Consider the following 23,181-nt stretch of genomic DNA (forward strand, 5'->3'; position numbering starts at 1 on the left):
GAGAAATCTGAAACCCTAACCACTCTGGGCAATGAGTGGCCAGGTGAATAGCCACAGTGCCCTTTCGGTGAACTGTGTGATTCCCCAATTCTCCACAGTTCCCATCACTCCTGACTGTGTAATACCCAGCTCACAGCATCCATTTCCAGCCCAATCCCTATCATGAGCTATGAGAAGGTAAGAATCTGCCCCAGAACAGGCACTTAAAACACTTGTTGAATGGATGGGTGGGTAGACAAATGAATGGATGGATGACTTTCAAGACACTCCATTAACCCAGAGCCATGACCTATCTCAGCACGTCAAACAATGTTCCATGGCAAGAGAATTCTTCTAAACTTGAATTTCTTGTATCGGCCGTAGTCTCCGGTAGTTTGGCTGGGATGGAGCAGTTTGAGAAATCAGGAAGTCGTCTGATGCTGTAGCTTGTGATCTCTCTGTGGAATTCATGGAGGTGTCTGAAAGGGGGGTGGGGTTCTGGCACCGAGTCAGGGTGCTGGGCGGGCTGGTGATGCTTCGAGGAGATGGTATCTTAGGATGCCTGAGGTAGTGAGGTTGGGTGTGGTGGGAACAAGCCAAAGTTGATGACTTGGGCACCTATTAGTGGGAGACCTGCTTGATGGGACATGTCAGGGTTTGGGTGATGAGCAAGAAGAGATGATGGCTTGGTCTTCCCCAGACCCTCTCACTTCCTGACTGTCCTTGGATAATGCTCTTAGTTTGGAACAATCTCTACTCCCATCTGCCCCCGGAAAGGTTACACTGAAGATATTTAATAAGCTTTGGCCATTATTTTTCTGGCACTAGTGATTTCTCATTGCCCTTAAAATAACATCCAAACTCTATACCACCCCCTACATAACTCAATATACTCCAGCCCTGCTCAGCTTGCTGAGCTTCACTCCATTCACTGCATTCCCTCCCATTCCCTGCCCTGGTCTCCCTGGTTGCTTGCACACACCAAGCTCTTTGCAACCTTAAAGCTTTTGCACAGGTTCCAGCCACTCTGTCTCCTACTTCTCCTTCCGGTCTCAGCTCAGATGTAGTCGCCTCTTCAAGGGTACTTATTGGTCCCAACCCCCTACATCCTATCTCAGCCATGCCCTCAGTCACTTCACTCTGTTTTATTTTCTTCATTTATACTTACCAATGTCTGAAATTGTCTTATGTATTTGGGTATCGTATTGTATTATGTTGTCTCCCTAACTAGAATGTCTGCTCCACGAGAGCAGGGATTCTGTACTGTTCATCACCCTATCCTCAATGCCTAGCACAGTGCAAGGCACATAGTGGGGGCACAATGAATATTTATTCTGGAATGAATGAGAAGCTCTCAACAACTGTGTGCTAGATTTTAGAGAAGGTGGGCATTGGGTTTTAGGACACAAGCCTCGGTGGGTTATAGCTGAGGCGACTGGGGCGCCAGGTTGTGGCAAGCATGTATCCTCCGAGGTTAGGTTTGGGGAAACATGAGCCCAGCCAGGTGGTGGTTGAGTTAGTTGGACTGTAAACTGGGCAGCTGAGGTCAGACTGGACCCAATTTCAGGAAACAGGAATCCCAGTTAGGCATAGCTGAATTAACCTGTGACTTGAGCAGTGAGTAATCAACAGCTATAAGATCATTGAAGAAGAATCAAGTGTCCCCACTGGTTGTAGCCAAAGTGACCCGATGAGTGTCCAACAGGTCACGTGGGGCTGTTGGAGAATAGGCTGTTTGGGGAAAACAGCGTCCTGAGGGGCGCTGGTTGTGTTGGGCTGTGATCTGGGCTGGTGTGTGGGTTGTGAGTTATGATCTGGGCAGCTCTACGCCTCCATCAGGCGAGGAACTAGTCCAAGCCAGCCCGCCCGGGTTGGAGGGACCACGTCAGGAGGGCGGGAAACACATCTGGGGAGGAGTCACCTGGGAGAGGCTCACCCGGGCGGACCTGGACCACCAGTCTGCGATTCCGCGCCAGGGCTGGCTGGTCCCGCCCCCGTGCTGGCTGGTCCCGCCCCCTGACCAATAGGGGCGCGGAGGTCCGCGGAGATGGGCGCAGGTGGGCGGAGCGGGGCGGGGCGGGGCGGGGCTGCCGGGCGGCGGGCCGCTTAGTGGCTTCGCCGGCTGGCGGCGCTGAGCGCTCGGCTTCGCGGGCGCTGCGAGAGCGGAAGTGGCGACGCTGGCGTCCCCAGAGCCTGCGGCGGGCGGCAGTGACGGCCCCAGCGCTGACGGCGGCGGCGGCCGAGGGGGCGGCGTAGATGCCCGCGGTGCCGGCTGGGGCATCACCGCGGGCCTCGACCCCGAAATGGCGCTGCTGGCGGAGCACCTGCTGAAGCCGCTCCCCGCGGACAAGCAGATCGAGACCGGGCCCTTCCTCGAGGCGGTGTCCCACCTGCCGCCCTTCTTCGGTGAGCCGGGGTGAAGGGGGGAGCCGGTCCGCAGCTCTGCTCCAGAGCGCTTCCAGATGCACCCGAATCCCGCGTCTCCCGAGCGTTTCCAAACCACCCCTCCCCTGCACACCCCGAATCCTACTGCCCCAGGCACCCCAAACCCTCTTTCTCTCCAAGCACTCCGGGTTCTCCCTACCCCGGACGGCTCCCAAATCCTCTCCCCGCCACGCAGCAACATGTCACATCCTCCGTCTCTTCCCAGACACCCCCAAATCCTTCATCTTCCCCAAACACTGCGGTCTTCGTCTCCAAACACCCCAACCCTCCATCTCCTCAGAGACCTCACATTCCACCGTATCCATCAGGTGCACCCGCCCCGTCTTCCACTGCCTTGGTTTTTCAGTCGTCCATCTCCCCCAAACACCTCTTACTCTTCCAAATCCCCAATTCCCTTTCTCCCAGAAAGCATCCACCGCTTCTCCCCCAAAGTCCTTCATCCCTCACCCCATCACTCCCTTGTGCCCTTTTAGAATGGCTTTCAACTCCCTCCCCTGAAAATGACTCCCCTCCTTTCATAAACCCTCTCTTTTCCTTATATTCTCCCAGCGTCTCCCTCATGGGCCCGGTGCACCCTTCTTCCCTCAGAATCCCCCCAATTCAGACCAAAGACACCCGTTGCCCCCCTCCCTACCCCTACACACACACACACACACACACACACACACACACACACACACACACACACACTCCAAAGCCGGAAGCCTGGCAGGATGAGGAGGGGGACGGTTTGAAAATGAGTCACAAAACTCTATAGGGAACCACCTAAAGTTTTTTCTCCATTTAGAACAGGAGTCAGGACTAGGGACAGGGTCTGCTTTGTGGGGTGATGTCAGACACGGGGTGATTGGCATGAGCTATGAAAGAAGAAGCTCCCTCCCCCGTATGTCCTGTCCAGGAAGGTTGCAGGAGCACTGGGAAGGCGGTCCCTAAGCCAGGTTCAGACCCTCCTTCCTCCCCTCCTTCAACCCAGCCCAGACTCTGGATGGAAAATGGGAAATAGAAGACAGTAGCATGCCCTTTGCCTTTTGGCTCACGGGTAAAAGATGCAACCTGAGCCTCTGCTTTCTTCTCTTCCATGTGGGCTTCTCCTGTGCCCTGACCTGTGAGGTCACTTGGTGGCCTTGCAGGAAGATACTAGTCACCAGGGCAGAGTCCAGCTGAAATCTGCAAACTGACAGAACCTTAACACCGACTCAGACTGACAAGATTTGGCCTCTAGGGCAGTCACTCACTTTACCCCTAGTCGGTGATCAGGGCTTGTTGTGGGCAGCAGTTCCTGCAGTGCTGTGAGCTCTGGGATAATTGTGGTTACCTGGAGTCGGATTCTAGCTCTCTCCACCTCTTGAGCCTCAGCTTTCCCATCTGTGAAATGGGGATGCTGATCTCCAGGGCTAGCTGTAAGGAGTAAATGAAGTGATGTTTATAAGGGTCTGAGGCCTTAGTGCCAAATAGATCTTAGCGGGGCTGATATGTGTGTGTGTGGGGGTATTGTCTTATTATATAACTGGATCCAGTTTTTGTTCCTTCATATAGTAGATGATTAATCAATGTTGGAGCAAATGCCACGTCTGTATGATTCTCAGAACTGGATAAGCAACCTGAGAGCGGGGTCTTGGCCGCTTTTGTCCACTGCTCCATCCCTAGTACCAGAACAGTGCCCGGCACATAGTAGGTACTCAGCCAGTACTTGCTAAATGTACAAAACACTCCTATTATTGGTGTCACAGTGTTGCAATAATACTGAATCTCCAGGCAGCGGTTTGGGAGCTAACTGGCTTGAGCATGAATGAGTGGTTCATTTTTGTGACAGTTTTTCTCCCCTCTTTGGTTCTGTGAACATTTGCAGGACAGCCAGCTTGCCCAGGACAAGGATTCAGAATGTTTAAGCTAGTGGCTCTGAATTGAGGGCAGGATGTGTGGGTGTGGGAGATGCTACTGGCCTCTAGTGGGTGGAGGCCAGGGATGCTGCCAAATATCCTACAGGGCCCAGGACAGCCCCGTGTCCCCAAATGTGAGCAGGACCGAGGTGGAGAAACCTTGAGATAAGCTCTGTGCCTTTTCCTCCCTTATCTTCAGCAAGGTTGCCCATCCGTTCTGCATTTGGGGACACCATCCTTTGACGCAATTATCGGGCTAGTTGTAGAGGAAAGGGGATGGTGGCTGCTGGAACCAGCAGTGACCTGGTGACAGGGCTGAGGAGCATCCCCTCCTCCCTTTCCCTGATCTCAAAGGACCCTTGTCTTTGCTGCGAGCCACGTGCTTTGGGGCGCCGCATCTGTTGACAGAAGTGCCATTTTTCCAGAAACCGCTCTTCTGGGGAGAGCGTTTGTCCTGAGAGTTTCAGTTTGAAAAGGATGTTCTCACCAGTGGCTTTTCTCTGGGACTCAGAGTCAAGTGAGATCTACCATGAGGTCTAACATGGGCTTTGTCTAGATCCTGGGAGTGTCTGTTCACCTGGGTGATCTGGGTGGTGCGTGTGTCTCTTGAATGGAGGAGGTCTGGGATAACGGATGGAAGACGTCTGAAAGGCATTGCAGTGACAGTTTCCTCCAAATCAGCCTTTCTCCACTGTGGCCCTGCTGACACTGGGCATTGGGTCATTCTTAGGATGGGCACTGTCCTGTGCATTGTAAGATGCTTAGCAGCATCCCTGGGCTCTGTCTTCTAGATGCCAATAGCATCTCTTCTCCCCAAGTTGTGACAACCAAAAATATCTGGAAGGAGACAAATCGCCCTGGTTGAGAACCACTGCTTTCGATATAACTATGACAAAGGGCTGAAAGCTTGTGTTTTTGAAAAGTATTTAGTTTTGCAAGGAAGATCTGTTTCTCGAAGGAAAATTGAGCAAGAAGGAATGATAAAGAAAAATCTCCCTGTCAGGGGGCGGCCGGTGGGGTCAGTGGTTAGAGCACAGTGCTCAAAACACCAAGGTCGTAGGTTCGATTCCCACATGTGCCAGTGAGCTAGCTGCGCCCTCCACAACTAGATTGAAAACAATGGCTTGACTTGGAGCTGATGGGTCCTGGAAAAACACTCTGTACCCCGATATTCCCCAATAAAATATATTAAAAATAAAATCTCCCTGTCATTAATTGAGCACTTACTATATACTAAGTATTCTATGTGGATTAGTTCACTTAATCGTCTCACAACCTTTGAGGTAGTGTTTTGTAAAGAGAAACTCTCTGCTGACATTTCAGAGTATTTTCTTTCCAGACTCATTTTTATCAATCTTTAAGGGAGAATGTATAGGCTGCTTTTTGCACCTAACAGTATAGCATGACTATCTTTCCATGTCAATCATCATTTTTCATAGCTGCCTTAAAATCCCATTCTTTGAATGGGGTTGTAATTTATTTAACCAGTCCCCAGCTGTTGGACATTCACATTGCTTCTCACTTTTTTGTAGTGTAAACAACACTACAGCAAACATCCTTGTGTACATTTCTTTGCATACTTCTTTGCTTATTTCTAATTTTTAGAAGTGAAATTGCCAGGCCAAAAGGTGTGAAGGCTTTTATCCCATTAGAGCAACCACATTTCTCAAACCTTGTTGTCCGGTGTGGTTTGTGACAGAGTTGGTTGGGTTGGATGAATGCTGTTTTTATGGGTGCAGGTCAGATGTGGTTTAGAGCACCCACATCTTGGGCTAGCCCTTCTTCCATATCTCCAGCCTGAGTCGCTCAAGTTGTGCAGGTTTTACTGTGTCCACTCAGACGCCAGTCCTTTGTCCATCTTCTTTCTCCACCTTGACCTAGTAATTGGATCTCACCTCTGATCTATCAGCTTGCGTCTGACTTCTGTGATGCCTGCTGTCTTGTCTGTTAGGTCAATTATCCAGCTGTTTTAGAGCATGACCAATTAGGGGGCAGGGGGAGAAAAGGAGGGAGAGACTTAAATGTCCTTTAGGCTTGTCACACCCTGCCTAGAATCCTCAGTGGCTCTCCGTTGGGTTGGGTACCACCTTGAGATGTGTGCTGCAGCCTTTCTGAATGGCTTGCAGCCCCACAAATGGTACTAGGCCATCACTTGCCTCTGAAGCCCGTGTTGGTCTTTCTGCCTGGTGTACCACTCCTCTGCAGCCCACCACCTTCCTTTTGCCTGGCTGGGTTTCCATTATCCTTAAGGAATCAGCTTAGCTGATTTCTGGATGAGTCACCTCATCCAGAAAGTCTTCCCTGACTCCCATAGAACCTATCGCTTTCTGTGACTTTTGAGTTATTTTAGTGCCCCATTTGCTGAGTGAATGCTTTTCGTTCCATTCCCATTTTTTTTCTGTGTTCTTTCTACAAGTGTTTTGCTTTTCTCTCTCCTAAATTAAAATATGCGACCAAATTACAATGCATAATTCATATGCTGCACCCATGACACACATTAGTCAATCATGATATTGTTTTCCCCTTTGAGTGTAAACACAGCGTTGGTGTCTTTCTTAACCCAACCACTCCAGGTCAGTTAGAGTTGATGTGTGAGATGACACCTGTTTGCGCTCAGTGTTTAGGGAGAAACCAAAGAAGCAGGAGTTGAAGGCAACGTTTCCATTACCGCCTTGAGATCCGGAATTCTTGAGATCCGAATTCCAGGGAGTGATTTTTTTTTTTAGCTTAATTAAATGGATGATCATTGAATTCGGCCTACAGGTATCTGGCACTCTTTAATTAGTCCTCGAGTAACCCCCAAAAGAGTGATTTTCTATCACTTTTGTTCAGTGCTTGCACTGTTGGGGGGTGGGTTGGGGGCGGGGGCAATGGCAGCCCAGAAGCACAGAATTACCTTCTTGTTATGCAGCCAAAGAAACCGAAGCCAGAGAGGTTAGGTGACTCGCCCAGCCTCACAGAGCCAGTGAGTGACCATAGAGCCAAACTAGAACTCAGGCCTCTGGACTCCTTCCTCATGCAGTGCTTTTGCCCTTGTGCCTGCCTGCTTTCCTGGCTTCCTGTCCAGCAGAGAAGAAGCCCTCCACTGGAGCCAGCCTGTTTGGCCACTGAAGAAGTCCAGTGGTCCTGCTGGCCCCGCAGCGACTTGTCCAAGATGCTGGGAGCCACAGATAAGATATGCACGTTTCCTTTGAGGCGGGTGCCTCATATTTCTCATATTTGGCCTGCCCGTAACTCCTGCTGGGCCCTTAGCTGGGCCCTTAACTCCTGCATGTTTGAATGCAAATCTGAGTAACGAGGGTGTGGAAGCCATCTGTGGGAAGGCCCAAACAAGTCTGTGTTCCTTTCATTGGGACATCATGTTAATCGCCTGGAAACCAGCCCCAGCAGCACTTCTTGGTCCATGAGTAAGAAGTTCCCTTCCTCAAGGGAAGTTGTTCCCGCCATTGCAACAAGCACCTCCCAGGTCGTGGAGCCGACAGTTACATCTGTGCAGTGTTTTTGTTTTTACGTTTCTACAAATACATGTTTATTTTTCATTTTGTTGAGAATACCTGAAGAAAGATAAACAAGAAGCTACGAACCCTCTTCCTATAGCAGGTCAGTTATCCTTTTGGTTGCGTGTCTGTTAAGAGCTAGAGTCTTTCGCAATGGGACATGTGTGCCTGGGGGGCAACACTGCTAGGAGGAAGAAACAATGTTCTACGGGGGAAAAAAGCCACATGTACACTTTCTGCAATGGAGTTTGCCGTTTTGAAACAGCCTGCAGACTCCTGTCATCGGTTGGAAATGCTTTTGCAAGTCCTAAGAGAGGATTCATTAGCCTGTACAAGCAACTACTGTGTGCCTGATGTCATACTGGTGCTTCACACTCATGGTCTCTTCTTTCCTGAGCAAGATCTGAGTAACAGCTGATGAGAGGACGCCAGCTGGCCCCATTGGGTTAGGCTGTCCGTCTGTGTAACAGCCAGAAGTGAGTAGGCTATTTTGGAGGCTCAGCAGGGAGAAGTCGCTCTGGACCTGGGTCAGTCGTCCACTGCACTCCATTCCCTGAATACTGTGGACAAACGGAAAGAAATGCGGGCAATCCATCAAGCTGGGCCAGCTTGAGCTGGAGTCCTGGCTCTGGGGGGTCAACGCTGTGTGTCGACACACAAGTTCTTCCCCTCTCTGAGCCTGTGCCCCAACTGTAAAGCAGGGAAGCCAGGCGTCCCAGGAGGGCCAATGGAGGTGATCTCCCCAAATGATTTTGGTGCTTAAAGCCTGGAATCATTTCATCTTGGCAGAGGTAGGACAGACCGCCTCAGGCCTTTAGAAACTGCCCCTCTTGCCACCCAGCCGTTTGGAAACAAGTAACTTCCAAAAAGAAGTAGCCTGTGGGTCTTAGGGACCAACTGCCAGCCCAGCTGCCTGGCTGGTGAAGTCTGAGAACTGCTTTAGCGCCTTCATTTATGACACCAATGGCACCTACTTGCTCTGTCCCCCAAGTGACGGTGATTAGATTCTCTTGATCCTCTGTATTGAGAAAAGTCTGCTCCTGAGGTTAGGGGCTGAGAAGCCTGGTCTCGGCTCCTGGAGGGAATAGGTGGAGAAGCAAGAGGGAAAAGACCCAAGTGTCCACTCTGTATCTTGCTAGCTCATCTAGCCCCTTGCCTCCGTCCCTTATCTGTGTGGCCTCCACTGCACAGGGCTGCTTGGAGGAACAGGGCCCCCCCCCCCCCCCCCGCAATCCCTTAGGGACAGAGTTGGGCCCTCCCACAGCCCAGCAATGCTCCTGGCAGAGCCTGGTGCCCAGCCAATGTTGAACTGAAAGGGAATGGAAAGAATGCATGACAAAGGGCTTTGGAAAATACAATACATGACCCGGATCATAGCTTGTATAACCCCTGTTTTAAATGGCTCCCATGTGCCAATCATTGAAATAACTGATATCTCATTTCCAATCCTTATCATGACCTTATGAATTAGGGTGAATTGGCACCATTTTACAGAAGAAGAAACTGAGGTTCCGAGTGGTGAAGGGATTTGACAGGTCACACAGCTAGAAAGTGGCCCAGAGGGCTTTGAAGCAGGCTGACCCTGTAACCAAGGAGGTGAGCACACTCAGATGTTGGAAGTCTTTCAGGGCAGAAAAAGCCTTTCATGCTGTTTGTGGGGGTGGGGGAATGATAGGAAGTTCCCATCTGGCAAGACAATGTGCTTATTTATTTCAATGAGCTTATTAGAATGGAAATGTTGGTCTCTATTCTTAGATTTTATTATTTCAGTTTAAAAAGGGCCTGGGTAGATGTTAACTCCTTTTGTTACATTCTTCCAGTGTTACTTACATCAGGGCCTATTTTTTTAATTGTTACAGTGTCAACTGTATCTAAGCTTTTAAAAGTCATTTCAGTGTATCAGTCCTCTTCAGGGTCCTATAAAAACCTCTGCTCTCCACCATGCAGTTAGGCAGCCAACTCACACTTTATGTTGAGAAATGATTCATTTTCTGCATTGCTGTTCCCCCAAGTTCCTTACTCCACTTCTGAGATCTTTTTTTTTAATGGTCTGGAATACATTTGAGGTCATCATTTTATGACAGAGGATTCCTGCTAATTTTACTCATATCAATCAATCGATCAATTGATCGATAATGCTTTCTCTCCCTACCTCTTTTGATTTCTCTCTCCTTTGATGTCTTAAGCATTGGAACCATTCTTTTCTGGATTTCGTCTCTGAAGAAAAGCTTTGCCTATTAAAGATGAAAATGGTGATATAATTTATAATAATAGAAAGCATAAAGAATACTTTCTTTTTTATTGAGCATTTACTAGATGCCAGAAACAGCTTAGCCCTTTATTTATACAACCTCCTTTAAGCCTAAGAGATGGGGTCCATTTTTATCATCTTTTTACAAATGAGGAAACTGGGGCTCAGAGAGTTTAATTAAGTTCTCCCAGGCCACACAGCAAGTAAGAGAAATCATTTCCCTACTGCATTCCTTCCTGATTCAAGGCTGGTTTTTACTAAAGGGGACAGAGAGTTGGCATGCCATGTGGATGATTTTTAAAAGCAACATTTTGGATTCTTTTGTGAATATTCTTTCCTCTTTAGGTATGTTTTATTGGAAACTGAGCCATCACACACACACACACACGTACCCGTGGATTAATAAATGATTCATCTCCATCAGCTGTAATTTGAGTGCCTTCTATTATGATCTCTGTAACCCAGGACCTGTAAAGTTAATCTGCCCCCATGTGTTTCACAATGGAACCTTATTATCCAGCTATTGGGAATAAAAAACAAAACTGAATTTGAAATAGAACCTCTTCACACCAGGCTCTTAGCATTGCGACCCAGGCATCCTGGACTTCCTTTTTGAAATAAGTATTTATGAATCACACAGTCCGAAAGTAAAGCTGTGCATCTTAAAAAACGAAATGCGTTTTGTTCTGTAATGAAAATTAGTCCTGAGGTGAAATGAGAGGGTGGGCCACAGAAGGGGTGATTTGGTCACCTCGATGCCCAGTGTTGGGCGATGGTTGTGTGAAGGAGCAGCATTGAGGAGCAGGTTGGATGGAATGTCCAGCTGTGTGCTGTGGTCTTGCTCAGGGCATAACGGTCGGTACTTTCCCACTATGTTGAAGCCAGAAAAAGAGGAAATGGGTGATTCTGTGTGGCATTCGGTGACGGTTGGCTTGTGGGAGAATTCTGCTCTCTGGGCAGCCTCGCCCATCTGAACTATGGCAGAGGTCCAGGCAGGAAGCACTAGGTGTCCCTTATCCAGTCAGAACTGTCACAGAGGTCATGCACAAAATGCTTGCTTGGTGCCTGTCTCCGTATTTCATAGGTAACGCTGACAGAGTTGGCTATTTGTTTTCCAAGTATCTAGCAGAATGAAAACAGGAGGAAGTGACCATCACCTGTGAGGAAGTTTTTTTTAAACTACACAAAGCTGTGTTAAAAATCTGAAAACATGCCATGTGGAGCCATTTAGTGAAGGGTTGAGGGGGCTTGTGATGTTATTGGGTCACACCTTTCTCATAATTCCTATTTTCGATGATAGCCCTGTTTAGAAAACTGCAAATGGCTTGCTGTACGAAAGCAGGGACATTTTTGTTCTGTTTTGATGAGTTCCATCCAGAACGGTCACACTAGAGGACATTGGTGCAGTCATAAAATTTGGTAGATGGAAAATGTTTCACTGTTTTATTTTGTTTTTATTATTGAGATTAAGTGTCTTCATTTCTTCTGTGAATTGCCCATTTTTCTACAGGGTTTTTTTTCCTTATTGATTTGTTAGCACTCTTTACATGTTAGAGATAAGAGCCTTTAGTCTGTGATCTTTGTGACACAGATCAACCCCTCAACCATCTGTTTGTCGTTTGGCTTTGATTGGTGACGGTTCTTCCCCTCTGCCCCATATAGAAAGTTTCTGGGTTTTGTAATCAGATTTCTTGCTTTTTCATATGCCTTCTGGGTTGAGCAGCATGCTTAGGAAAACCTACACTAAATAAGGGGCCATTTGCCACATGTTCCAGATCACCATGGCTTGACCGTATTCTTTAGAATTTGTGCCCATCAGAGTTGGTTCTATGAAGTAAGATAGTAGGATTGTATCTGATTTTTCTTTTGTTTTCTGATTTTACTTTTTCATTTGTTTGTTTTTGAGACAACTTCCTTTTTCCCTGGACATACGATGAGGGAACTAGAAAACCATCCAAGCCATCTTCCTGCCCTCCTGGCAGGTTCTGGGTGGTATTTTAAAGAGCCTGTTTTGCTGACATCAGTAAAAAAAACACAAGTGTGGGGTAACTGCAAAACTGGTAAAACAAGAAAGGTAATATTAGGGCAGCGCTGCATTCTGCATGAAAGGTACGGCTGGATAGCCTGCTGGAAACTTGTCACGCTCTATCCAGAGTAGGGGTCAGCGTGAGTTTAAACTGATAGAAAGGCCACCATCTCCTTGGGTAGTAAAGTCGTCTTCTGGGTTTTCTCTCAGAGTCCTCTTGTTTTTGTGCAGTTTACACAAACAGACGGAAATATTCTGGAAAGAAAAGCGAGGGAGCAGGGGAACCAGCCTTGACTCTGTCATTGTGTCTGGGTGCCTGGCTCTCACTGTGTAGTCCTGGCCAAGTCACTTGGCTTTTCTGGGCCCGGTAGCCTTGGACTGCACCAAAGACAAACTTAAGCGTAGAGCCTTCAGTGGGTCACGTTGAAGCGGGTTTCAGCTCCGCTGCACCTCTCGGCTGCGGGGAGTGAGGGGCCTGAGCCAAGAGCACTTGTCCAAGTCACATCAGAGCTGAGACTCGAACCCGGGACTGGCAGACTCTAGAGCACTGCACTGCTTTCCCCCTACTTACAGGTGGCCCACTTACAGACACTCCAGACTGACGTCAGCGTGCACATTTATGTGCACACAGAAGTGCCTTTCCTGCCGGCAACTCCCTCTGGGTGCTGCTTGGAAATGAAGTCTGGGGTTGGCCTCACTGCCCCCTCTTCTAGGGTCCACCTCACCCTCCTTACCTCACGCCCCTCTCTGCTTCTGCTCCCCTCCTAGCTCCAGAAGTATGCTTTCGGCCCCCCATTCTTACCCCACCCTTGAGCAGAAGCTCTGTCCCTGTATGGTGGCCACGATACAATGACAGCTGCCGTTGGGCTGGCTCCCGCTGACCACGGTGGCCTCGTGACCCACGTAACGCACTGTCAGGAAAACACAAAACAAAAAGCCTTTCTCCTCGCCATCAGGGCAGGGCTGCTCAGAACTGCCCAAGAGCTGTTTTCAGAGCCAAGAAAGCCAAATAACATTTTCCTGCATCTCAGAAATGCACATTGCATGACCTGAGTCATTAGGAATTGCTGAGAGACCAGCCACGCATGGCCGGTGGTGAACGGTTACCAAGCCCTGGTCTAAGGCTTTACTTGAAAATCAGCCCGTAGTGGTCGTGACAATTGTGGCCAGCTCTCCGAGCACTCTCTGCTCATAGGACACCTCCCCCCCCCCCTTATAGCAGCCCTACAGGGGAGGTTCTGCTAGTGTTCTCATTTAGAGACAGGGAAACTGAGGCCCAAGCCCCCTCCCATATCCTCTGTCATCTAAGCATGGGTGCTTAGAACCAGTGCTTTGGGTCAATCCGAACTATGGGAAAGTAGATAGAAAAAAGTGCCTGGCAGGAAATAACACCTCTAGATTTACGTTTTCCCCAAGTCATTCACTCATCCATGCCACAGATGTCATCTAAGCACCCACTGGGGTCCAGCTCTGTGCCAGAAACTGGGGACGCAGTGGGGGACCCAGGCAACCTGGTCCCTGTCCTCTCAGAGCTTAAGTTTGTGGGGGAGACAGACGGAAAACAGAGTTACACATGTAACTACAATCGCTGTAACACTGAAATGGACGTGGAGAAAAAAAGTAAAAGGAAGAAGTATGACTTTTAGGAGCAGAAAAAAACCCTGATATTTTTTCCAACATTTTATATGAAAATTTTCAAACATACAACAAAGTTGAATTTTACAGTAAATATTTATACACCTACCACCTAGATTCTACCACTAATATCTTACTGTACCCACGTATCCCTGGAGCCATCCATCAATCTCCCTTATATCTAAGGATAGTGTATGTTTTTGAAAGTTGAGGATGTAAAGCCATCGGCTGGAGCTAAGAGCAGCCATCTCTCTGGAAGGGTTTTGCCAGTCCCCACGCAGTCTATCCATGGCACCTGCCTGACCTCTCGCTGCACAGTCAGGAGGGAAATAGTCACTGGAGGAGGAAAATCTTGGCTCTCGTGCTTTATTATTGAAGTCTAGATAGAATGTGATGACCGCTGGGGGAGCCCATGGTAAGTGTCCCAGGACAGAACACATTCCAGGGCTAGCGAATGGTACTACTTGCCCAGGTTGGCCTCTGAAGGATGAGATCAGTGACACATTCAGGCAAGTTTCAAGAGTGGGAGGGAGTAGTTACCTCCCGAATGCCCTTGGCAGGCCTGTCTGGAAAGCCAGAGTGCCCAGGATTACGTGGGACAGGCCGCCTGTGGCCACAGCCTACCTCCTTGGGGCACCCTAGGGGAGACGCCAATGTTGCCCCGAGGAGTGAGCTTTGCCCCCCCACAGGCATGGGGGAGAGACCAGTCGCTGAGAGGAGAGGGCCCACTGCTCAGACTGAGGATTCTGTGCTGGGAGCCCTGGACCCAACGACGGGCCTCAGGAAGGAGGGAAATAGAGGTGGCAGGGGGCACAGGCCAGTGTGTTCCCACTCAGTGGTGGTTCTGGGGGGCCTGGTGGCTTCCAAGCAAGCTTGGTGGCTCTTGGGTGACATTTTCCAGACCATGGAGCCTGACCCTAGTTGTGATAAGTCACGAAAATGATGGAAGTCTGTCTATTGAGTGTTTATGCACTGGGCGCTCTGCTAAATGCGTTCAAGGCACAATTTTTAATTCCTACCACAAGCCCATGAAAAAGTATTATTACCACCGCATTTGCCATGGGAGGACACTGAGGCACACAGGTGAGGAGACTTGTTCAACTGGGGAACGGTCGGGCCAGGAGTCAAGCCCAGTCTGTCGGGATCCCTAACCCACTCGTTTGCCATTTGGGTTATGGGGCCTTTTATTTATTTTGTTCTCTCTCTCTCTCTCTCTCTCTCTCTGGCATTTCATTTATAGTGTTAATGCTGTTTCCCCAATCCTCCTCTCTTAACAGCTGCGATTAGAATGTTCCAGATGGCCAGTCAGGTGTGCTCCGTCACTTTGGGTGGAATTTGGCCCGCAGATGTCTCTCCCTTAGTCCTCCACTCCCATGTGGTCAGTTGGCCTGCACACCGAGACCCCTACCTGGCCTGCAGGCCAGGGGAAGTGGGCACTGGATTTCCCTCTTGTGGGTTTGGTACCCACTGTGGCCTGCTCGAGCATCTTTGTCCCATGGGCTCTGGATTCGGCAGTGAAGATAGTGAGCAGATGTCGTCTGTGTTAAGGCTCTGAAGGTGAAGTCACACTGAGCCAGCCCAGGAGAGAACCGGCCGTTCTGTGTGCGGTTCCTCAGTGCCAAGTCCTTAGCAAGGACCTCTGACCCCTGGGATGTCTCTGGTCTCTGTGACAGCCTGCCAGACCCGTCACAAAGGAGGGAAAGGAGCAGAGGCAGGCCACAGGCTGCTCACATTTCACAGCGCCCAGAGTTCCCAAGCACTGCCAGTTTCTAGGCCCACATTTCATTAAATCTAATGTGTCACCCGTTTTAAGATACCCTATTGTTTTGTGAACCACCAAGGAATGAAAAACACCTCCAATTAAGATCATTCTGATTCCAAAGATGAGCACAATAAGCATCTTGGAAGTGGATTGTTATAAGCCATCCTCATAGCACCTTGGGGATTGATTCCATTGCCTCATTTGCTAGATGGGAAAGCTGAGGCTTGGAGAGCAAAGGGATACATGCCTGAGCCCACACAGCCAGGGTGTGCAGAGTGGGGTGTGAAGGCCACATTCAGACTCTGTTAAGTGACTGATCCCATTGCTGGTGTGCTCTCCTGGGCTCTTACGCAGAGTCTCAGAACCATGGAAGCTCAGAGTCGTCAGCTCATTTCTTCTGTAGAAGCCGGTGAATGAGAAGGTCATGTTTAATAAATCTGGCCCCTCTAGTCCCACTTCGTAAGAGTGTGCCTCCTCACCCATTAGTCGGTTAGTAGTGGTCTGCCTTGTTGGCCAAGACGGGTTTCTCAGACCACTAGTTCTGCAAGATACCGCACAGCTGTACTATCCAATACACCAGCCACCAGCCACAGGTGGCTATTTAAATTCAAATGAGAGTTAAATACAATTACAAATTCAGTGCCTCAGTCTTACCACAATTCAGGTGCTCAGTAGCCACCTCTGGCCTATACTGCAGAGACAGAACATTTCCATCTTTGCAGAAAGCTCTAGGGGATAACACAGTTCTAGTGTGGAAGGGTGCTGTGGACAAAAGGGTTTGCCCCCCCAGAGAGCCCAGTTACACTGTAAAGGCTCTGACAAGTCCTGAAGTAAGAAACTGGTCTTACCTGGAGCCTAGCACACCAAATGTACTTGCCCAGGAACCTTTTTAACACCTATACACAGCTCTGCCTTTCCCCAAGCACATCAAGTGATCTCTCCTCCTGTCCCCAGGCCTCGATGATCCTTGTTGGGTATCTAAATCTCTCTTGTTTTGTCCCCAGATTGCCTCGGGTCCCCAGTGTTTACTCCCATCAAGGCGGACATAAGTGGCAACATCACGGTACGTACTTGGCCCGGCAGCTGCAGCCCTGGTACTGCATCAGGAATCTAAACGCCCTCGTCACCGGGGCCCTGCTCCCCACCACAAGCTCCCCAGGCCAAGGATCAAGAAGGAGACCTGGAAAACGGGCTTGGTCCCCAGCTCACCTGACTCGGGGCTCCTGGCTCTTTGTCCTCCTATGTGGTCATGCCACCCTGTCACAGCCTGACTGGGACCACAGTCTGAGGATCAACCCGAGAAGGAACCTACTGGTTCTTGCATCCACCCCACCAAATGAGAAGTAACTCTGAAGCCCCCGGGTGCATTGGCTGGCCCTTCCCTTCCCCCATCCTGGGAGCTCCTGGTACTGTCCCCCAGCACTGAGTCTCTCCCCCTGTGGATCCACTTAGGGCTCGGCCTGGGGGGGCTTGGCTCCACTGCATTATTTCATTTCTTCAGCACAGCAGCGCTTTGAAGCTGGTTCTGTTCTCATCCCCATTTTACACATGAGGAAGCTGAAGTTCAGAGAGGTTCAAGGACTCCCCTGAAGTCACAGCACAGAAGTGGCAGAGGTGGGATTCAGACCCAAACTGCCTTACTCGACTCAGGTGCCTTGTTCCTGGATGTTTTTGAACCCTAAGAGCCTATTTCTACTTGTCCACAAAAGCAAAACTTCAGATACTTGGTTTTTGATGTCCTATTATGAGCATTTGGAGAACTTGGACTCTGGAGCTAGCCTGTGTGGGACCCCGCTCCCACCAATATCAGCAGTGTCACCTTGGGCACATCCCTGCCCCTCCCTGAGCCTCAGTTTCCTCATCTGCAAATTGGGCTAATGAGAGAGCAACATCCGGGTTGCCGTGAGCATCCAATAAAGGCAGCGCTAGCGAAGCACTGTGCATGTCCCAGCTCCATAAATGTGAACATGGTAGTTATGTTACGACCAGCCCTACTGCCTTCCTGGGGTTCCTGGTGGGAAGGAGACGGAGGCCCAGGCGGGGTGCCCCACTCAGCGTGCAGGCTGGCCGTCTGTGGACCGCCTTTCCAAGGGGAAAACCCGTGTGCTCCATTTCAGAAAATCAAAGCTGTGTATGACACCGACCCGGCCAAGTTCCGAACCCTGCAGAACATCTTGGAGGTAGAGAAGGAAATGTATGGAGCAGAGTGGCCCAAAGTGGGGGCCACACTGGCACTGATGTGGCTGAAAAGGTGATGGGCTTGGGCGGCAGGGTGTGGGTGGCTGTTGGGCCTGGGGGTCTGCACTGCAGAGAACGGACCATTCCTACCACTGCCCCACTGTGTCTGCTGTGGTGGGGAAGGAAGGTCATTTTCATTTCTTTCACACAGGCGCTCCTTCTTGTGGGATGCTAGTTAGTGTCTGAGAAAAAGTACCTCAGGGGCTGAGGACTGCCTGATGGTGACGCTTCCTTCTTCCAGTCCCATCAGAGGCCAAGGAAGCTAGCATACACTCTGGGTATTTTGCCAAGCTCTTTGTAAGCCTGATTGTTTTTCACGTGCTGTGAGTTAAGTGTGGTGTTATCCCCATCTCACAGAGGAGACCAACTCACAGGCCCAGGTTACAGGGACAGGGCTGAGACCGAGTGGCCGAGCACAGTTGTACAGGTTGTGCACTGCACAGAGATGTCCTGTCTAGGACTCGTCACATCATATCATGCACAAGGTAGATTTGTATGTGTTGACAGAAAAATAGCATCTCGAGGAGAAGGAACTCTGATTTGCACAAATTCGTCCTGTGGGCTGGGGGCAGGGTACCCTGATACGGGATTTGAACCCGGATGATCTTACCTCAGAGTTGACACTGCTGGTAAACATTATACCTGTTGTCTCCATAGCAAACATGTGAAGCCACATGCAATTGTTCCCATCTTACAGATGAGGCCATCGAGGCTCAGAGAGGCCAGTCAGCTTGTTTTCTTAGCTCAGGCTGCTCTTAACCAGCTACAGAATGCTCCATTAGTTGTGCAAACACCACAGCCCCCAGCAGCTGTGAAGCTGGGGACCCATTTTCTGCCTCATAGATGTCCCACTTCCTCCCTGTCTCTGTCCCCCTCCCCTGAAGCTAGGCCCTCCCTCCCCCTAAACATGTACTTTGGTAAAACAGAACACGGAAGGTCTTCTCCCTGGAGTGTGTGGCCGTGTGGGCATTGGGGTAGGTGGCCTGTAATTGACCCCCTTATAGCATGTTTTAGGAATTGCCCCACCGAGCTACCCACCTTTGTCTGTTCACATCCCAGCCTTTGACAGCCTTTCGGGCAGTACCTCAGTTCTCCTCTGTGAAATGGGCAGATCGTGCTGAGCTGAGGTTCATGAGTCTAAGGGGAGCAGATGAGATGATTTGGATTAAAGGACTTGCATTGATCCGAATTTCAATTTGGTCGTCCTGCCATGCCCCACCCATTCTGGCTCTCAAAGCATCAGCCCTGGAGGAAGGGCTCAAGTGGCCTTGGAGGATATAGACAGTGGCTCAGGGCAGGGGTAGAAGTGGGGAGCTTGGGCCCGGGGCAGGCTCGTCAGTGTGCCCAGTGTGTCCGTGGTCTGCGGTCCATGAGCCCATTTAGTGCCAGCACTGTGGCTTCAGTTCTCAAGCACCGATGGCTGCCGGCCACGTGCTGGCCGGTGGGAGACCACGTGGACACAGAAATGGATAAGGAAGGCCCAGACCCTGCCCTTGTAGACCTTACAGTCCAGCAGGGACCGTGCTCAGGGGCTGGCACCAGGCCTGGTGTGGACGAGGTGCTGCATGGAGCCCGTGGTCACATTGCATGGAAGTTGAGTGGAAAGATAACAGCTACAGAATAATCATCTCTTTTTGTGTGCACATATTCCTGGCCCACAGTAGGTGCTTCATTCAGAGTCGTCAGGGTCTGTCACGTGCAAGGGGTGCTGGCTGGTCCACAGGCGGGAGCGGGTGGTGTGCTAAAGCCACCTGTCTCCTTTCTGGGTTGCAGGGGCCTCCGCTTCATCCAGGTCTTTCTCCAGAGCATCTGTGATGGGGAGCGGGACGAGAGCCACCCCAACCACATCCGCGTCAATGCCACCAAGGCCTACGAGATGGCTCTCAAGAAGTACCACGGCTGGATCGTGCAGAAGATCTTCCAGGTGAGCCCCGTTTTGTCCCCAGGCCCAGGAGAATCACTAGCATGGGGGGTCCGCTCCCCGCCCTGCCACTTCTTAGCTGTGGCCCCGTGGAGGCTGTGTCTGCCCCCCTGGGCTCAGGAAGGGCTCCCCTGTCCATGTGGAGGGAGGCTGGTGCACTGAGGAGCCCTCTCACTCACCTGTGCTTGCCCAGCCCCACCGGTGGCCATGGCGGGTGTCCTCCTCCATTCTCTATGCTGTTCTGTTGTGCCTCATCCTGGGAGGCCAGATTGGGGGGCCATGGGAGAAACCCCAGCAGAGGCTCTGAGGACCTCAGATTGATGGTGGGCTGGTCTGGCTGGCCTCTCAGATGCGGCCTAGATCTTCACCCTGAGTAGGGAGCGGAAGAAGGACCCCTGTGCCCGTGGGGGGGTGTCTGCTGAAAGGACACGGACCCAGAGGGCTCTTGGTGGCTTGTGTTGGAGTGACATTGGTCAGGGCTCCTGGAAACAGGCTTCAGCACTGGCCTCATTACCTGAGGGCCCCTAGGCTTGCCAGGCTGAGAGGGAGAAGTCACGAGGCCCTCAGGGTGCCCTGTGCACCACTGCTGGCTGCCCTGCCTCTCCCAGCCTCCCCATCTCGCCCAGCCTGTCATGGCAGCAACCCCGCCTGCCCATCCTCAAATTTTCCCACACGGCACAGGTTGTGGGCAGGAAGAGCCAGTCACCAGGTGGGAAATATGGCCACTTCTGGACCATCCACCCTGGCAGGGCAGGGCCAGGGCCCGTCCTGGGTGGGCATCACAAAAGCCCTGCCCTCCCGGGAATGTGTTGCCCCTGTGAAGGCCTCACAACCACCACCTCAGTAGGAAGAGTATGTCCTGTGTCCCTGGCCCTAGGTGGGCTGCCCTGATTGTAACCTTCATCGGTGCACCATGAGGTGGGTACTATCCTTATCCCCATTTCACAGATGAGGAAACCTGCTCAGAGAGATTAAGTACCTTTCTCAAGGTCACACAGGAAGAAGATGGGGGCTGGGATTCTACAACCCTGAACCTCAGTACCCTTATCTTTCAAATGGGTGTAAAAATAGGCCTGCCTCCGAGGACCCCTGCGAAGATTAAACAAGTTAATGTATATCCAGGGCGTGGCACTTGCTTTACACTCAGTATATCAAAACTATTTACTATTTCCATTCTTAATGGCAGTAATATTATTTGTAATCTTCTCACCCTGTCAAACTTGTAGCCTTTCCATCCAGTTGCATCTCTTTCTTTCCAGCTCTGAAATTCTGTGAATTTGTAATTCTCTGATCTTGTCAAGTGTCAGGGAGAGCCTGAAATTTAGGGAAGTGTTGCCCCCTGAAGGACCAAAGAGGCCACAGCACAGATTAACAGCTTTCTGCCCTGCTCAGAAAGTAAGTTTTCCAAAGAAGCCGTTTACTTTCTCCAGAGCAGGGAACCTAGAGGGAAGAGACTCATCCATGCTGAGCACCTACTGTGTGCCTGGCACTGTGCTGAGCACCTACTGTGTGCTTGGTGCTGTACTGAGCGCTTTGCACGATCTCCTTAATTCTCACAAAAGCCACCCTATTAAATGGGTGCCATGATCATCCCCATTTTGCTGATGAGGAAGCTAAAGCTCAGAGAGGCTAAGTAACTTGCTCAGCGCTCACAGCTAGTCAGTGGTCCAAGCTGCAATTTGAACCCCGGTCTGTGTGTCCCCAAAGCTGGTGTCCACCCTGCTGTCCCTCACGGGGGTAGAAGGGAACACACGTTGCCCTTTGCCTTATCCTTTCCTTTCCAATGCCATGAAGAGTGCAGACGCCAGTCCGGCAGGGAACTCAGGGGAAGTCCCCTCCCAGAGCCCCACCGTGCCTGGCTGGGTAGCTCGGGCCCCTACTAACTCTGCCACCTCCCCTGTCGCCCTTTCAAGGCAGCGCTGTACGCGGCCCCCTATAAGTCTGACTTCCTGAAAGCGCTCTCCAAGGGCCAGACCGTGACAGAGGAGGAGTGCCTGGAGAAGATCCGCCTCTTCCTGGTCAACTACACGGCCACCATCGATGTCATCTATGAGATGTACACCAAGATGAATGCCGACCTCAACTATAAGGTGTAGGTGTGCCCAGTGGCGGGCACACTCAGGCCACCCTTCCCCCGACTCGCAGAAACAGACAAACCTGAATCACTGTGAATCAAGCTGGCGGGCTGCCCCTGGCCTGCCTGCGACCCCCAGTGCGTCCTAGAATCCGACCAGGGTCTGCAGGGGACGGCTCTGGTTTTTTTAAAGTCATTTTTGGGGTCTTTCCACATGGAGCAATAAATAATGGGCCTACTTCTGAATCACCTTGGAATTTCACAACAGCACAGACTGACTTTATACCTTCATTTCAGTGTGGTAAAAATCAATTGACGTGGCTAATAAATCAAGTCCTACGATTTTTTTTTGTTTTTGTTTCCCGCCCCCCCCCACGCGGAGCATGACTCTGGGGGAGCCATGTCATACACCTCACTTTAAAAATAAACACGTGTCCTTCTGAGGATCTGGCTCAAAGATGTTTGGGGTATTTTAAGGACCATGGGGAGTTTGATTTTAAATTATAAAGGACCCCTATTGTGGGATTTTTTTTTTTAAAGCAAACTGGTATGTGTTCTCATGTGGTTGCCCAGCCAGCCTGACAGCACTGTCATTACAGACCCTGCTCTTTCTTACTGTCTGTTTCCAGACAACTTTTTTTATAGCTGAAAACAGCCAGCAAGCCTTTGATGACCATGACCAAGGGGACTTGATTTTAAAGCTACCGGGCACAAATAATTGACCAGAGATGACTGTATTTGCATTCTTCTGAATAATTATTTTCTTCAGGGACAGCTTTTCCAACCTAAGAAACTACCTATCATGTATTCTCTCAAGAGGGAGACAACGAACCCCTCCAAAGGCCGACACCCAAGGAAACGCCTCGCTGCCTTAACTGTCCTTCCTGGCGCTAAAAAGAGCTGTATTTTTGAAAGTGTTGGGGTGAATACAGGAAACCCCCCCTCCCAAAGAGTTGATGTGTGTTAAAAACCCACATGGAATAATTGGTGATTTTTATGCAGAAACTAAATAATTCTTAATAAATAAATCTCTATTTTGAAATCACATCTGTGTGCTGTTTTGGTTCTTGAAGTCTTTTTTTTCTTCCTGGATTAGCGGTTACAACTGGGGACCAGCCAAGGAGCAGTTTTCCAGCCTTTGTGGGTTTAAATAAATAGAACTGGTTGCCACATTGAGAAACGGGAAATTTCACATAAAAATCTTGATTTCTAGCATCTTTTCAAAAATCAGATTGCCCGGCAGGAGCTGAAAGATGACTGCCGCCTTGGCTAGACAGGGTAAGTGGGTGCTTATATTCTTCACTTTGCCTCAGTCTCTACCAATCCCTGTTGCCTCCCCACGCTTGTGATTCCATGGTTATTTGCACATTTTTATGGGCTGATGCTTTTTCTGATACTAGAGTTAAATGTCGAGGGAATATTCATTTTACTTCATTCCTGCTCCTACAAAGCTGATAGTCTAGTAGGCAAGAT

The 23,181-nt window shown here is 50.1% G+C and overlaps 1 protein-coding gene across 1 annotated transcript; it reads left to right on the forward strand.

The window, feature by feature from the left end:
* Positions 1 to 2,052: 2,052 nt before the first annotated feature.
* On the forward strand, positions 2,053 to 22,754 carry GLTP (glycolipid transfer protein). The gene is made up of 5 exons (XM_081036608.1): positions 2,053 to 2,385; positions 16,480 to 16,538; positions 17,593 to 17,726; positions 19,487 to 19,637; positions 21,548 to 22,754. The coding sequence occupies exons 1-5, from the start codon at positions 2,283 to 2,285 to the stop codon at positions 21,728 to 21,730; spliced, it is 630 nt and encodes a 209-aa protein (XP_080892734.1). The 5' UTR covers positions 2,053 to 2,282; the 3' UTR covers positions 21,731 to 22,754.
* Positions 22,755 to 23,181: the final 427 nt, after the last annotated feature.

This window comes from Rhinolophus hipposideros (genome assembly GCF_964194185.1).
Source record: "Rhinolophus hipposideros genome assembly, chromosome: 24".
Classification (NCBI taxonomy): Eukaryota; Metazoa; Chordata; class Mammalia; order Chiroptera; family Rhinolophidae; genus Rhinolophus; species Rhinolophus hipposideros.